At 40.9% G+C, this 15,823-nt stretch overlaps 1 protein-coding gene across 2 annotated transcripts in view; it reads right to left on the bottom strand.

Annotated features, from left to right (window-relative positions):
* Window positions 1-1,106: 1,106 nt before the first annotated feature.
* Window positions 1,107-15,823, bottom strand: part of LOC310723345 (glucosylceramide transporter ABCA12-like) — a 62,459-nt gene continuing 47,742 nt past the window's right edge. Inside the window, exons 40-49 of one of the 2 annotated variants that reach the window (XM_083536197.1) lie at window positions 14,845-15,070; window positions 13,819-13,928; window positions 13,585-13,735; window positions 9,447-9,581; window positions 6,316-6,419; window positions 6,113-6,205; window positions 4,997-5,102; window positions 3,695-3,832; window positions 1,745-1,780; window positions 1,107-1,708 (exon numbers count right to left, since the gene is read on the bottom strand). In XM_083536197.1, the coding sequence (XP_083392323.1) occupies window positions 1,652-1,708; window positions 1,745-1,780; window positions 3,695-3,832; window positions 4,997-5,102; window positions 6,113-6,205; window positions 6,316-6,419; window positions 9,447-9,581; window positions 13,585-13,735; window positions 13,819-13,928; window positions 14,845-15,070 (1,156 nt within the window). In that variant the 3' untranslated portion in view covers window positions 1,107-1,651. Of the gene's footprint in view, window positions 1,781-3,694; window positions 3,833-4,996; window positions 5,103-6,112; window positions 6,206-6,315; window positions 6,420-9,446; window positions 9,582-13,584; window positions 13,736-13,818; window positions 13,929-14,844; window positions 15,071-15,823 lie in introns of both variants that reach the window. The other variant, XM_083536198.1, reaches the window with a different exon arrangement.

Raw genomic sequence — 15,823 nt, 5'->3', positions numbered from 1 at the left:
GCTAAATTTGCTACAATATATATATATATACTTGTACTAATGGGGGGATGGGGTTTATTTATATTAGCATCAATTAAAATGTAGATTTTTATACACAATACAGTAAAAATGTTGACATATTGAATGCATTTAATTATTAGTAACATTATAGTTTTCAATAAGGGTTTATTGAGTGTTTTTTATTTTTTTAAGTTTATATTTTATATAAGAATCTTGAAATGAATGAATGAATGAAGTGAGGTGCTTCTGGATATGGTTATAGAACTGTGTTTATTATGTATTATAAGCCTGACGTGATGCATTAGACAGCATGTAGCTTTCATAATACCAGAATACCCTGTATCATAACAGCACCTTGAGACTGAGTCTTAATTTGATTGTGTTTTTTTCTTTTAATAAATGAATGATGCCAGAAATATTAATAAAATTATTTAGAAATCTTTGGTGCTCTAAAGCTTCATGTACACGTCTAACAAAAATGTCCCAATTTACTTACAGCTCAGAAATATCACTTATAAGTCTTCTATGTAGGTTATGGCATCATACAGGATATCATAGACTGTATGGTCAAAAGTATTGGGACACCCGATTTTTCCACCTGGATGTGGTTCCTCTCTAAACTTTTACCACAATGTTGGAGTCACACAATTGCCACTAGAGGCAGTAGCATGGAATTTCCCTGTTACTTTAACTAGGAGACCCAAACCTGTTTTAGCATGACAGTGCCCCTGTGCACAAAGCCAGCTCCATGAAGGTCTTTCTACTGAAGATCTTTAGGATGAATGTGAACCCAGACCTTCTCACCTCACCTACATCAGTACCTGACTTTACTAACACCCTTGTCTCGTGAAACACCTTCCCAGAATTATAACAGCAAATGGAGACTGTGGAATAAGATGTTAAAAAAAGAAGCACATATCAATCTTATGGCTAAAACATATGGTTCTGAATCATTTCAGAATCAAATTCTGGTGCAGTGAAAAGAAAACATATGGCAGAGTTTATAATGAATTATAATGTGCAGTGCAAAACATCGGCGACGTGTTACGACGAGTTACGTCCTGCATAATAACAACTCATAATGAATAATAGATATCACCACTGTATAGATTCCAATGCACAATTTTCTTTTAATAAGAAACAATATTATTACAATATTCATAATGCCTTACAAAGTGTTATAAAGTGTTATGAGTGCTTTTTAATCTTCATAGATCTTTATTGTAAATCCACTTGGCCTTTTTAGGAAGAAAATGAAAGAAAAACACTTATATAATTGTATATTATAATGAATACGGACGATTTATAGACTTTTGCATAGACAAGTTAATAAAACTATCGAGGTAACGGACGATCGAATGACATACACTGAATAGATTCGAGGAAAAAAGATCAATATTGATATGCATTAATATAATTTAGGTTTACTGTATGTGTGTGTGTGTGTGTGTGTGTGTGTGTGTGTGTGTGTGTGTGTGTGTATATATATATATTAGTCAGTCCTGACAAAGTGTATTATATAATTCAGTATTTCAAGAAATTTTTTTTATGACTTTTTATTTAAATAGATTCAGAAACTGCAGGATCTTCGAGAAGTTCCTGATGGTTCATTTCACTTCATGCCCCTGTCAGGGCGGTCCTCACAGTGGGCCTAGGCGTCGTTCCGCATGTCGTCCCTCACGTCGTCCTGCGCGTCGTCCTGCGCGTCGTCCTGCGCGTCGTCCTGCGCGTCGTCCTGCACGTCTCCCTCGACATTTGCCGTAGCGAAGTTGATGAAGACCTGCAGAGACGAGCCGAGAGAAAGTGTTAGACTGGTGTCCGCTGTGCTCCTCTTTCACATGAGACAATGTGTATATTACATACTGTAAATAAAGTATACTGTGTAAAAAAGGATATGAAGATCAAAAGTTATATATCAGTGTGTATAAATGGAAAGTTGCTTGTATTCAGAGTTTACGCACTCACACAGGGATCCGATTATTATAATGACCTGTGTGGAGGTCGTGTCTCTGAGGCTTCCAGATATTTAATAAAGTCAAATGTTTTACAGTCAAGTATTATGTACTCTATCTATCTATCTATCTATCTATCTATCTATCTATCTATCTATCTGTCTGTCTGTCTGTCTGTCTGTCTGTCTGTCTGTCTGTCTGTCTGTCTGTCTGTCTGTCTGTCTGTCTGTCTTTGTATCTATCCATCTATCCATATGTCTGCCTGTTTATCTATAATTTATCTACCTTTCTGTCTGTTTATCCATCCATCCATCCATCCATCCATCCATCCATCCATCCATCCATCCATCCATCCAGTAATCCATTCATCAGTCTGTTTATCAGTCTGTTTATCTATCCATCTATATGTCTGTCTGCTTATCTATTAATTTATCTATTTGTCTGTCTGTCTGTTTTTTTATTTATTTATTTATTCATTCATCCATCCATCCATCCATCGGTCTGTTTATTTATCCATCTATCCAATGTTTATCCATATCTATCTATCTATCTATCTATCTATCTATCTATCTATCTATCTATCTATCTATCTTTCTATCTTTCTATCTATCTATCTATCTATCTATCTATCTATCTATCTATCTATCTATCTATCTATCTATCTATAACCATATATTCACATATTCAGTGATTGTTTCACAAATTGTACAAATTGAGAGATATAAGAACGAGAACGTTCTGAGAGAATGTGCTGGAATACTGATATATTTAATCCTCACCGTATACGCCTCTATATCTCACACTCTAAGTGTTTAATAGCCTTAAATTGGCCTGGATGAATCCTGTGTGTGTGAGTGTGTGTGTGTGTGTGTGTGTGTGTGTGTGTGTGTGTGTGTGTGTGTGTGTGTGTGTGTGTGTGTGTGTGTTGGGGTTGAGGGGTGGTTTAGCAGAGAGTTCACAGATAAGGTGCTGTTCAGAATACAGAGGAGGAAATGAACACATGGATGTATAAGTGTGGGCCCGAGGAGGATGGAAATGAGGATAAGAAAAATGCTAAAGAAGAGGAGGAGGAAGGTGAAGAGATGGATAGAAGGATAAAGAGATATAAAGAGTATGAGAAGGAGGAGACAGAAAAGGGTGAAGAGGAGTAGAAGAAGAAGAAAGATGTGAAGGAGGATAAGCAGAATGAAGGGGAAAGGATTATGAGGAGTATTATGAAGAGGAGAAGGGATGAAGGGATGATGAGAATGAAAAGGAAGAGTGGGAGTGTTTGATGGACAGGCAGTGCAGGTTTTGATTGTCATGTTTAAATGAAGGACATGTTATAATGGACATGTTATAATGAACATGTTTTGATGGACAGATTTTTATGGACAGATAAAAAGGTTTTGATTGACATATTTTGAAGGACAGGTTTTGATCAATATTTTTTAAAGGACAGGTTTTGATGGACAGGTTTTGAGGGACAGGTTTTGAGAGACAGGCTTTGGTTGATCTATTTCGATTTACAGATGTTAAGGGACAGTTTTTGACTGACTTCTTTTAACGGACATGTTCTGATAGACTTTTTTTGTTGGACGTTATTATATGCAGGCTTTGATGGACAAGCTTTGATGGACAGGTCTCGATGGACAGGTTTTGATGGACAGGTTATTGCACTCAGGTTTCAGTCGACATACTTTGATGGATATGTTCTAATGGACAGGTATGAATGGTAATACAGCCCTTCTCACAGCTCTCACCTCATCCAGTGTGGTCTGACTGACGGAGAAGTGTTTGATCTGCAGCGCCGCCTTGTTCGACTCCAGCTGGTCGAAAATGTCAGCCACGCCGCCGGGAGCTACAGGAACGTGATACTCCACCATAGACGAATGATGATCCTGTAGGAACACAGCAACGAGACCAAATATCACCATGTTCCTGCTGAAGCAGTGAGCGGAGTTTTTTACTTTGAGGTTAACTGTAGTAAATATTGCAATAAAAAACAATAAATAAAAATAAAAAAATAAAATAAATAAAAAATAAAATAAATTAATTAGTAAAAATATAAATTAAATTGGATAAAGTGCAAAAAAAAATTATAATATTAATAATAAAAATAATAAAAAAATCTAATTGTGATTGTGATTAAAGCAACAATAAAATATTTAATAAATATAAATACATTTTAAGTAACTGCACACAGTATTGAAATAAAAAAAAGTATAAATGTTATCACATTTATACTTTTATTTTAATAATGTATGCAGTTACTTAAAACAAAACAAAAATATATATATATTTTTTTTTGTCCTGTGAAAAAAAATAATGAATAAATCATTTAAATAATTCAAATCTTTAATTAAAATTGTTAATTTATCATTATAATAATTCTCTATTTGATGTGTATGATTTATTTATTGCCTTTTATTTTTTTTAAATACAAAAAAAAGAGATCAAGTGCGTGAACTAGTGTACGTTTTTTTTCTCTCTGTATTAAAACAGGGCACTTTTTGTTCTTTATAAGAATGTGTTCCTGACTGAACCCCACACTCACGATTCAGCTCTCTGGTGATTGTAAATGGTTCGAGGAGCTGAATCAGCACTCTGTTACAGAAGGAAAGGGGAAAAAAGTGCTGTGCTCGGAAAAAGGAGAACATCTGCTCCACACTCTGCACTAAATATATGGTATGGCCAAAAGTTTGTGGACACCTGACCATAAGATTTGTATCTGCTCATTTTTGATTGTCCCATTCCACATTCAGTCTCAGTTTAATGTTATAATAAGCTCCATTCTTCTGGGCAGATGTTCCTTTGGCTTTTGTGGAGATTTGTGCTCATTTAGAGAAAAGTCAGGTACTGTCACGCTGCTTTGGGTCTTCTAGATCTCCTAGAAATTGTCATGCTACTGCATCCAAAGACGTCCTACACAATTGTGTGAATCTTAATTTGTGTTTGGTGAAGAATCACACATGCATGGAAAAGTCACTTTTGGCCATACAGTGTATCTCCAGTTCTTGTTATTGTTTGGTTTTGATCAGCAAACGTTCATTCAGCTGACTAACCTTCAGGTAGGTGCTGGGGAAGTGCTCCTGCATGAAAGTGGAGATGGTCTCCACGTCACAGGAAGTCAAGGTCAGGTACATCTTCACTGTGAAGCCACTACCGAACCTGTGGGGACGATACAGGACAACGATTAATACTAAAATAGATTCAAAGTAAGAGGAGGAGAAGGATAAAGAAGAGGAGAGGAAGGGAAGAATGTGAAAACTGTGAAGGTGGAGAATGAGGAGAAGGATGAAGATGAGTAGTAGATGAGTAGAAGACAGGGAGAAGGATGGGTAGGAGAAAGAGATGGAAAAGTGGGAATTGATGGAGGAGGATGAGTAGGAAGGAAAGAAATATAAGAAGAAATGGAAAAAAAGAAAAAGGAGGAAGAGGAGGAGGAGGAGGAGTAGAAGGACAACAAATAGGGAGTGGAGTATGAGGAGGAAGAGTAGGAGAAGAGGAAAGAGAAGTTAAAAGAAAGAGGAAGAGCAGGAGCAGAAGAAGGTAAAGAAAGAAAGAAAGAAAGAAAGAAAGAGAGGGGAGGGGTAAATGAAAGAAGGCAAAAAAGGCAGAGCAGGGGGTAAAGAAAGAAAAGGAAAAGGAGGAGGAGTTAAAGGTAAGGAAGGAAGAAGAGGAGGAGGAGGAGCAGTAGAAGAAAGAGGAGTAAAAGAGAAAGACTAGTAGGAGGGAGGAGGATGAAAAAGAGGAGCAGGAGAAGAAAGAAGAGTGAAAAGAGAGGAGGAAGAAAAAAGGGGAGGAAAAGCAGTAGGAGAATGAGGAGGAAGAGAAGCAGTAAAAGGAGGAGGGAAAGGAGGAAAAGGAGGAGGAGCAGAAAAAAGAAGAAAAGCAAAAAGAGGGAGAGAGAGGGGGTGTAAATGAAAGAAGGCAGAGAAGAAAAAGCAAGGGGTGAAGGAAAAAAAAGGAGCAGCAGAAGGAAATAAGAGAGTGAGAAAGAGCGAGAGAGAGAGAGAGAAAGAGAGAGAGAGAGAGAGAGAGAGAGAGAGAGAGAAAGAGAGAGAGCGAGAGAGAGAGAGAGAGAGAGAAAGAGAGAGAGAGAGAGAGAGAGAGAGAGAGAGAGAGAGAGAGAGAGAGAGAGAGAGAGAGAGAGAGAGAGAGAGTTGTAAATGAGAGACCGGTTTTTGATGTGCTGTAAGGATCCTAAGCATCTGAACTGTCCTTGAACCATGATGGCGAGGCGAGTGCACAGAGCCTCACACTCCTCCATACTGAAACACAGCAAATGTAACTATAAATGGACAAAAACCTTTTGTATGAATAAAATATAAATCACGATCGTTGAGAAACTCGATGGTATGAGAAGAACCAACGCTCGAACCTGTGTGAAGTGAGAACCACAGCGCATTTCCCCATCACTTCCTTAGAGATGATCTTCCAGAGGTGGCGTTTGGAGCGAGGGTCCATTCCTGAGCTTGGCTCGTCCTGAGAGAGAGAGAGAGAGAGAGTGTGAGGAGAGAGAGAGAGAGACGAGAGAGAGAGAGAGAGAGAGAGTGTGAGAGAGAGAGAAAGAGAGAGAGAGAGAGAGAGAGAGAGAGAGAGTGTGAGAGAGAGAGAGAGAGTGTGAGAGAGAGAGAGAGAGAGAGGGAGAGAGAGATTGGTGAGAGAGAGAGAGAGAGAGAGAGAGAGAGAGAGAAGAGAGAGAGAGAAAGAGAGAGAGAGAAAGAGAGAGAGTGTGAGTGAGAGAGAGAGAGAAAGAGAGAGAGAGAGAGAGAGAGAGAGAGAGAGAGAGAGAGAGAGAGAGAGAGAAGAGAGAGTGAGAGGGAGAGACAGAGAGTGTGAGAGAGAGAGAGAGAGAGAGGAGAGAGAGAGGGGGGGGAGAGAGAGAGAGAGAGAGAGAGAGAGAGAGAGGGAAAGAGAGGGGAAGAGAGGGAGAGAGAGAGAGAGAGAGAGAGAGAGGGAGAGAGGGAAAGAGAGGGAGAGAGAGAGAGAGAGAGAGAGAGAGAGAGAGAGAGAGAGAGAGGGAGAAAGGGAAAGAGAGGGGAAGAGAGGGAGAGAGAGAGAGGAAGAAAGAGAGAGAGAGAGAGAGAGAGAGAGAGAGAGAGAGAGAGGGAGAGAGGGAAAGAGGGAAAGAGAGAGGGAGGGAGAGAGAGAGAGAGAGAGAGAGAGAGAGAGAGAGAGAGAGAGAGAGAGAGAGAGAGAGGGAGAGAGGGAAAGCAAGAGGGAGGAGAGAGAGAGAGAGAGAGAGAGAGAGAGAGAGAGAGAGAGAGGGAGAAAGGGAAAGAGAGGGGAAGAGAGGGAGAGAGATAGGAAGAAAGAGGGAGGGAGAGAGAGAGAGAGAGAGAGAGAGAGAGAGAGAGAGAGAGAGAGAGGGAGAGAGGGAAAGAGGGAAAGAGAGAGGGAGGGAGGGAGAGAGAGAGAGAGAGAGAGAGAGAGGGAGAGAGGGAAAGCAAGAGGGAGGGAGAGAGATAGGGAGGGAGAGAGAGAGGGAGAGAAGCACACAGAGCAGGTGAGCGTGATCACAGCTTCCTCGTAACACACACAGATCATGAACGTGTTGGCTGATGGACAGATGGAGAATGAAGAAGCTGTTGGTGTAAACTGTGAATGTGTGCCGCATTAATCTGTGAACAGATTGATGGACTGCAGTCGAGGAGAAGAGAGGAAAAGAAGGAGGAGGAGGAGGGAATAGTGAAGAAGGATAAAGAGAAGGAGAAGGAAAATGAGGCAAAAAAAGAAGTAGGCGAAGGACAAAGAGGAGTATAAATGAAGGTGGACGAAGAAGAGAAAAAGAAGAAGGAGAGGAAGAGGTGTGAGGAGGAGAAGGAAAAATAAAGGTGAAAGAAAGTGGAGAAATAGGCAAAGAAGGGGAACAACAGAAAAAATAAGAGGAATAAAAGAGGATGGAGAAAAGGGGGGAGTAGGAGGAAGAGGAAGCGGAGGAGTAGAAAAAGTGATTGAAGTAATAGCAGAAGTTTCAGAACAGCAGGATGAGGTAAGAGAAGGAAAAGAAGAAGAAGGAAAAAATGAAGAAGAGGGAGGAGGAGAAAGAGGGGGAAAAGAAGAAAGAGGATGAGCTGGAAATGGAGTAGTGGAGAAGAGAAGAAGGAGGATGCAGAGGAGGAGGAGGAGGAGGAGTGAAAAAGGTAGAGAAGGAATAGCAGCAGCTAAATAGGAGGAGAAGAAGGAGAAATAGGAGAAGGAGTGAAAAGCAGAAGAGAAGTAAGCATTTAAAACAGAAGGAGGAAAATCAGCTAGTAGAAGAAGAAGAAAGATCAGTAAGGGAAGGAGAAAAAAGAAAAGGTGGAAGAGGGGGAGTAGGAGAAGGAAGAGAAGGAAGAGGAAAAGGAGGATGAGAAGGAGGAAGTGAAGGAGTAGAAGAAGGTTGAGCAGGAATAGAAGAAGTAGAGAATAGAGGTGGAAAAAGATAATTAATAAGGAGGAAAAGGAGAAAGAGGAGAAGAAGTAGAAGAAGGAGAGCAAGAGGAGGGAGAGGAGGAGAAGTAGAAGAAGGAAAGGAGGAAGAGGAGGAGAAGAAGAAGGAGAGGAGGAAGAGGAGGAGAAGTAGAAGAAGGAGAGGAGGAAGAGGAGGATAAGTAGAAGTAGGAGAGGAGGAAGAGGAGGATAAGTAGAAGAAGGAGAGGAGGAAGAGAAGTAGAAGAAGGAGAGGAGGAAGAGAAGAAGAAGAAGGAGAGGAGGAAGAGGAGGAGAAGTAGAAGAAGGAAAGGAGAAAGAGGAGGAGAAGTAGAAGAAGGAGAGGAGGAAGAGGAGGAGAAGGAGAAGAAGGAGAGGAGGAAGAGGAGGAGAAGTAGAAGTAGGAGAGGAGGAAGAGGAGGAGAAGTAGAAGAAGGAGAGGAGGAAGAGAAGTAGAAGAAGGAGAGGAGGAAGAGAAGTAGAAGAAGGAGAGGAGGAAGAGGAGGAGAAGTAGAAGAAGGAGAGGAGAAAGAGGAGGAGAAGTAGAAGAAGGAGAGGAGAAAGAGGAGAAGAAGTAGAAGAAGGAGAGGAGAAAGAGGAAGAGAAGTAGAAGAAGGAGAGGAGGAAGAGGAGGAGAAGTAGAAGAAGGAGAGGAGGAAGAGGAGGAGAAGTAGAAGAAGGAGAGGAGGAAGAGGAGGATGAGGAGGATAAGTAGAAGAAGGAGAGGAGGAAGAGAAGTAGAAGAAGGAGAGGAGGAAGAGGAGGAGAAGTAGAAGAAGGAGAGGAGAAAGAGGAGGAGAAGTAGAAGAAGGAGAGGAGGAAGAGGAGGAGAAGTAGAAGAAGGAGAGGAGGAAGAGGAGGATAAGTAGAAGTAGGAGAGGAGGAAGAGAAGTAGAAGAAGGAGAGGAGGAAGAGGAGGAGAAGTAGAAGAAGGAGAGGAGGAAGAGGAGGAGAAGTAGAAGAAGGAGAGGAGGAAGAGGAGGAGAAGTAGAAGAAGGAGAGGAGGAAGAGGAGGAGAAGTAGAAGAAGGAGAGGAGGAAGAGGAGGAGAAGTAGAAGAAGGAGAGGAGGAAGAGGAGGAGAAGGAAGATGCGGTTACCAGAAGCAGGATCTGTGGTTGTCCGATTAGAGCCAGAGCTGTAGAGAGTTTGCGTCGTGTTCCACAGCTGTAGCGCTCGCTGATTATGTGTCTGTGGTAGCTCAGCTCCAGCTTCTTCAGGAGATAGTTCACCACCTGAGAACACACACACACACACACACACACACACACACACACACACACACACACACACACACACACACACACACACACACACTTTATTCCTTCGTCTGGACTTTTACATGCACTTTATCATTTAATTACAGGGAAATCTAGCAATGTTTCCACTGAGTGCAAAATATCAATAAATAAGTATAAGGGGGGAACGTATAAAGCTCATGATCTACTGATATCATAATGAACATAAGCTCACATTCCAGGGATCTCATAACCTGGAGATGCTCACATTCCAGGGATCTCATAACCTGGAGATGCTCACATTCCAGGGATCTCATAACCTGGAGATGCTCACATTCCAGGGATCTCATAACCTGGAGATGCTCTCCATATTTAAGTGATGCTATTATGAACATCAGAGGAGCTTACTTTCCAATCATGCCATAATGGGAACTGGAGGATCTCATATTGCTTTGATTTCATAATGAAAATTCCCACCACGTGCTGATGGGTTTTAATCCCCTTTTATCTCATGTACAGCTCCAATATTACACATTTATCTAATAATAATAATAATAATAATAATAATAAAAATAATAATAATAATAATAATAATAATAATAATAATAATAATAATAATAATAATAATAATAATATATTCAAAGTAATGGACTGAAGCTGCAAGTCATTCAACACATTCAGGGGGCGCCACTGAGCACAGATCATGCACTCATTAGCTCTTCCTGTTGAGACCCATACATCTCAGTGATACACGGCTCTATAACTAGAACACAAATCCGAATCTGCGGAAACAGGAACGGCGGCGTATCCTACGCTCTTTCGGAAACTCGAATGAAACGAGGGCTATTCTATTCCTCTTTTTCAAATCAGCCACTCGCCTCTGCCTTTCTTTTCTTCTTTTTAATTAACGGAGCGCTAATCATCCTCGTAGGAAGAAAAGAAAAGCGTGCAGGTCCGTCCCTGTGAAGGCGGCGAGCGCGGTAACGAGCAGCGTGTCGAAGCCTCGTCGTAATTAATTGGGCTCCTTACATCTAAAGCGCCAAACAGCCAGACGCTGAATACGAACACCACAACGGCGTGGACCTGCGAGTAACCCTGATGAGCTTTCAGGATTCTTCTCCTCCTCCTCTTCTTCTTTTTAAACATCCCATTCCACAATTAGTGTCCACTCGCTGTTATAATGAGCTCCACTCTTCTGGTGAAGATGTTCCACTAGATTTGTGTTAGAATTTATTCACCTACAAGGGCCTCTGTAAAGTCGGGTACTGATATAGGGCGAGGTTCATGTAATCCATCTTGTGTTTAATAGGACTGAGGTTGGAGCTTTATTGCAGGAGATCTTGCTGAGAAGAAGGCCATTGATGGAATGCTGAAAGCTCATCAGGGTCACTCACAGGTCCACGTTGGGATGTTGATATTCAGCGTCTGGCTGTTTGGCGCTTTTAAATGTGCAAAGAACTAACACAAGTTTAACAAAGGTTTGTGGACACCTGACCATCAGACAGTAATAACCTCCGGTTTTCTGGGAAGATGTTCCACTAGATTTGTGCAGATTCTTTTAGCTGGAAGAGTGTTAGTAAAGTCAGGCACTGATGGAGGTGAGGTGAGGTGAAGAGGCCTGGGCTGCGTTCACATTCATCATAATAGGGTTGATGTCAGAGCTCTATAGCAGGAGATCTTCCTCTCCAACCATGGAAAGCATATCTTCATGTAGCTGGCTTTACGCACAGGAGCATTGTCATGGGTTTGGTTCTTATAACTCCTATTGCATAGTATTGTATCCAAATGCGAGAAGAACCCCAAAAGTCACATAACTTGTGTCCACATAGTGCAGATTGATGAAGCTCTTCAGCTGGTGTGGGTGTGAAAACCACTAAAACAGATCTGGAATGACTTTCTGCTATTAATCTTCCATCATATGCACCGCTCTGAGAGTTAGAACCATTAGCTCCAGCATTACTGCGATAAAAATCATTACGTAGCTCAGAAGGGTGGAGAAACTCCCATGGTTTTTAAAATGTTATAATAAATGATGAGTAATAAAAATGGACATCCCTCGAGAGGAGGACTGAGGAACGGATTGTGTGGACCAGAAATCTTTATGTTTATTTAACCATCATTACTACACCTAAAGAACACAAAGAATAGACATGTGACCCTGGGTACCATGTTCTCAGGAAGGAACCTCGTGAGAACAGAACTCACAAGGACACCAGAACAAAGGACATATTACCCTTCGTCAAAAAGATCACGTGGTGCTGCAAGTACGACGTGTAACACGTGAGTCCTCGAAGACACGTGAAGTCAGCTAAGTGCATGCTTTCAAATTGCAGCTCATGCAGCGTGAGGTAAAAAAGAAAACGCCCTCTTCCACATACCAGAGTGTTTGACTAGTGCTGCTGTAACTGACAGAAGAAAAGAGAATGCCCCGCCCACCCAGACAGAATGGCTAATTTTGCACTTTTTCCAGACAACAGGGTGAATGCAACCATGATCAGGTTTAGTTTGAGTTTTATTTGAGCCAGGTTCAGTTTTACATGAGTCAAATTTAATTATGTAAGACTGAGGCCCTGTTATATATGACTCAGGTTCGATTTTATACGACTCAGGTTCGGTTTAATATGGCAGGTTTGGTTTTATAGGACTCAAGCTAGTTTTTATATGACTCGGGCTCTGTTTAATATAAAAAGGTTCAGATTTATATGACTCAGGCTCGGTTTTATATGACTCAGATTCGGTTTTATATGGCTCAGGTTTAGTTTTATATGACTCAGGCACTGTTGTATACAGTATGACACAGGCTCAGTTTTATATGACTCTGGTACGATTTGATATGTCTCAGGCTCAGTTTGATATAATATAACTCAGGTTTGCTTTTGTATGACTCAGGCTCGTTTTTATATGACTCAGGTTCAGTTTCATATGACTCAAATTTGGTTTTATACGACTCAGGTTCGGTTTTATATGACTCAGGTTCAGTTTTATATGACTCAGATTCCATTGTATATGACTTAGGCTTGTTTTTATATGACTCAGGTTCAGTTTTATATGACTCAGAGTCCATTGTATATGACTTAGGCTTGGTTTTATATGACTCAGGTTCAGTTTCATATAAACCAGGTTCAGTTGCATATGACTCAGGCTCGGTTTTATACAGTATGACTCAGGCTCAGTTTTATATGATTCAGGTTCAGTATTATGTGACTCAGGTTCAGTTTTTATATGACTCAGGTTCAGTATTATATGACTCAGGTTGTTTCATATGACTCAGGCTCGGTTTTATACAGTATGACTCAAGTTTTATACGCCTTAAGTTTCCAGCAAGTTGTCCACACTGACAGAAAACCTATTAAAAAAAAATTAATTTAAAGACCTTTTTGGGGATGACGTGTTCTTCAGGAGAAGTATTGTGTGTTGATGTTATATTCCACATTGTTGTTCATGTAATACTATACGGTTGCGAGGGTGTTGCTAGCTGGTTGCCATGGTATTAATTGCTATGGTGTTCCATGTGGTTGGTAAGGTAATGCTAGGTGGTTGCTACAATATTTTACCTAGTTGCTAACTGATTGACATTGTTTTCCACATGCTTTCAAGGGGGATGCTAGGTGGTTTCTGCAACATTTTGAAGGTAATGCTAGGCGGTTGGTGTGGTATTGTGAGTTTGCTATGCAGCTGAAATGCTAACCCAGGTGGTGGCTAAGTTGTGTGTTTAAGGGCTAAAAGTGCTAAAAGTTACTTTAAGAGGTTAAGCTAGCAGATTAGAAAGCTATACAAGCTAATAATGATAGCAACATGGTAAAAATAACCCTAGTCTTTTTTTTCCTGCCACAGTCCACCCTGGACAAGCACCCACTCATGCACCAGGAGGGAAAGTTGACGAGAGCCCACTGAGAACATCACAGCAAAGCTGATCACGAGTTTATGATAAGAGGAGGCAGATGTGTTTGATGGCGCTCTCTACAAGTACACTAGCATTAGCATAAAGACGTCGACACACCTGATCAATCTCTCTTTTACAGATGCCCCTGATGCGAGCGTAAAAGTACAGGTGCTCTTCTCCGGTCAGAAGATCATCCAGAGCGTCCACTTGCGGGCAGTAACCGATGTTAACCCCTTCCGTCCTGCAGTCCATGATGTCCACCATCCTCCTGAAACACGACACAATCATCAGAAACAAACAAAAACTGCTACCAGAGCTGGGAAAATAAGAATGGAGAAACTGAAGAATTACCCATCGCAGTCGAGGACCTGTGCCGAGCCATGTGTTGGACTGATGTCTCCGGTTAGCATCTTGAACGTGGTGGTCTTTCCTGCTCCGTTCACTCCCAGCAATCCGAAGCACTGGAAGATAAAAAAAATTAAAATTAAAATTTTTACTATGATAATTTACATTAGTTCTATTTTGACTTGAATGCTCAAGACAAGGAACCACGACGTTCAGTTCTATTAGGACCTCTTTAGATCTGTATTGCTTTGTACCTGATATAAAGTACAAACCACGATTTAGAAAACTACTTATATAACCTGTTTATAAGCCATTTTTTGACACTGTGTTTTGTATTAAAGATTGAAACCTGGCTACAAATATTCATACATGACTAATAGCACTAAATGTCTAATAACAGATACACAAACCGTTATACTATATTGGGTTTTAATAATTATAATAAATAATGACACTGCTTTAAAAATATTTTTATAATGAGCATTAGATATAACGTTTTGACTGTGTCATAACGAGTGTTAGAGATAACGAGCATTAGGGATAACGAGCATGACATTCTGAAGATGTCATAAGCATTAAATATAACAAGAGTGACGTTTTAATGTCATAACAAACGTTAGATATAACGAGGTGTCATACCAAGTATTAAAAAAGACGTAAGTAAGAGTGACATACTGATGTCCTAATGAGCGTTAGATATAACGAGCATGATGACGTTATAACAAACATTGAACATAACAAGTGTGACGTTCTGACGTCATAACAAGAATTAGATATAAGGAGAAATGACGTGCTGATGATGTCATAACAAGCATTAGCATAATGAGCATTAGAATGCATGAATGTGATGTCGCAATTGTATATACACACTGATATGAGATGTTTTATATATATATATATATATATATATATATATATACTATATTCAGTGTACAGATGATATATTTACAGGTTTGAATGTTTCAAATATGACATTTCTGTATAAAGAAAAAACGAGAAGCGAGTATAAAATCTGCTGTAGTCAGCACTGACCTCTCCCGCTGGGATGCTAAAGGACAGCTTGTTGACGGCCTTCACTCTGCGGTTCAGGTGTTGGTAGACCTTGCTGAGCTGACTGACCTGCAGCAAATCCGAAGCTGCAGCTCCGCTGTCCACACGTTGACGTTCAGCCAACACGTCCTCGTCCACATCCTCACCCAGACCTCCGGCCTGAGGCACTGACTGCCGGCGTGTACACAAGCGGCGCGTAAAAAAGCGCCTAGTCCGGGACAGACGAGACGTCATTGAGAGAACGTGGATTCATTTCAAGCTCATATCACGTATCCGCTTTCACAAACGACCGTCGATAAAATGCACAAACACTCCGGATAATTTAGAGTTTTTCGATAAAGTCGTGTCGCATGAGACTGATTTGCATATCGATCCTGATAGGCTGAATGTCATAAGAGGCGTTACAGTGTGATGTGCTTATGTCATAAGGGGCGTTACAGTGTGATGTGCTGATGTCATAAGAGGCGTTACAGTGTGATGTGCTGATGTCATAGGGGGCGCTACAGTGTGACTTTCTGGTGTCATAAGAGGCGTTACAGTGTAATGTGCTGATGTCATAAGAGGCGTTACAGTGTGATGTGCTGATGTCATAAGGGGCGCTACAGTGTGACTTTCTGGTGTCATAAGAGGCGTTACAGTGTAATGTGCTGATGTCATAAGAGGCGTTACAGTGTGATGTGCTGATGTCATAAGGGGCGCTACAGTGTGACTTTCTGGTGTCATAAGAGGCGTTACAGTGTAATGTGCTGATGTCATAAGAGGCTTTACAGTGTGATGTGCTGATGTCATAAGAGGCGTTACAGTGTGATGTGCTGATGTCATAAGAGGCGTTAAAGTGTGATGTGCTGATGTAATAAGGGGCGCTACAGTGTGACTTTCTGATGTCATAAGAGGCGTTACAGTGTGATGTGGTGATGTCATAAGGGGCGTTACAGTGTGGCGTTCTAATGTCATAAGGGAG

Source organism: Silurus aristotelis, assembly GCF_946808225.1.
Source record: "Silurus aristotelis genome assembly, chromosome: 3".
Lineage (NCBI taxonomy): Eukaryota > Metazoa > Chordata > Actinopteri > Siluriformes > Siluridae > Silurus > Silurus aristotelis.
This window is presented reverse-complemented; position numbering and strand designations above follow the sequence as displayed.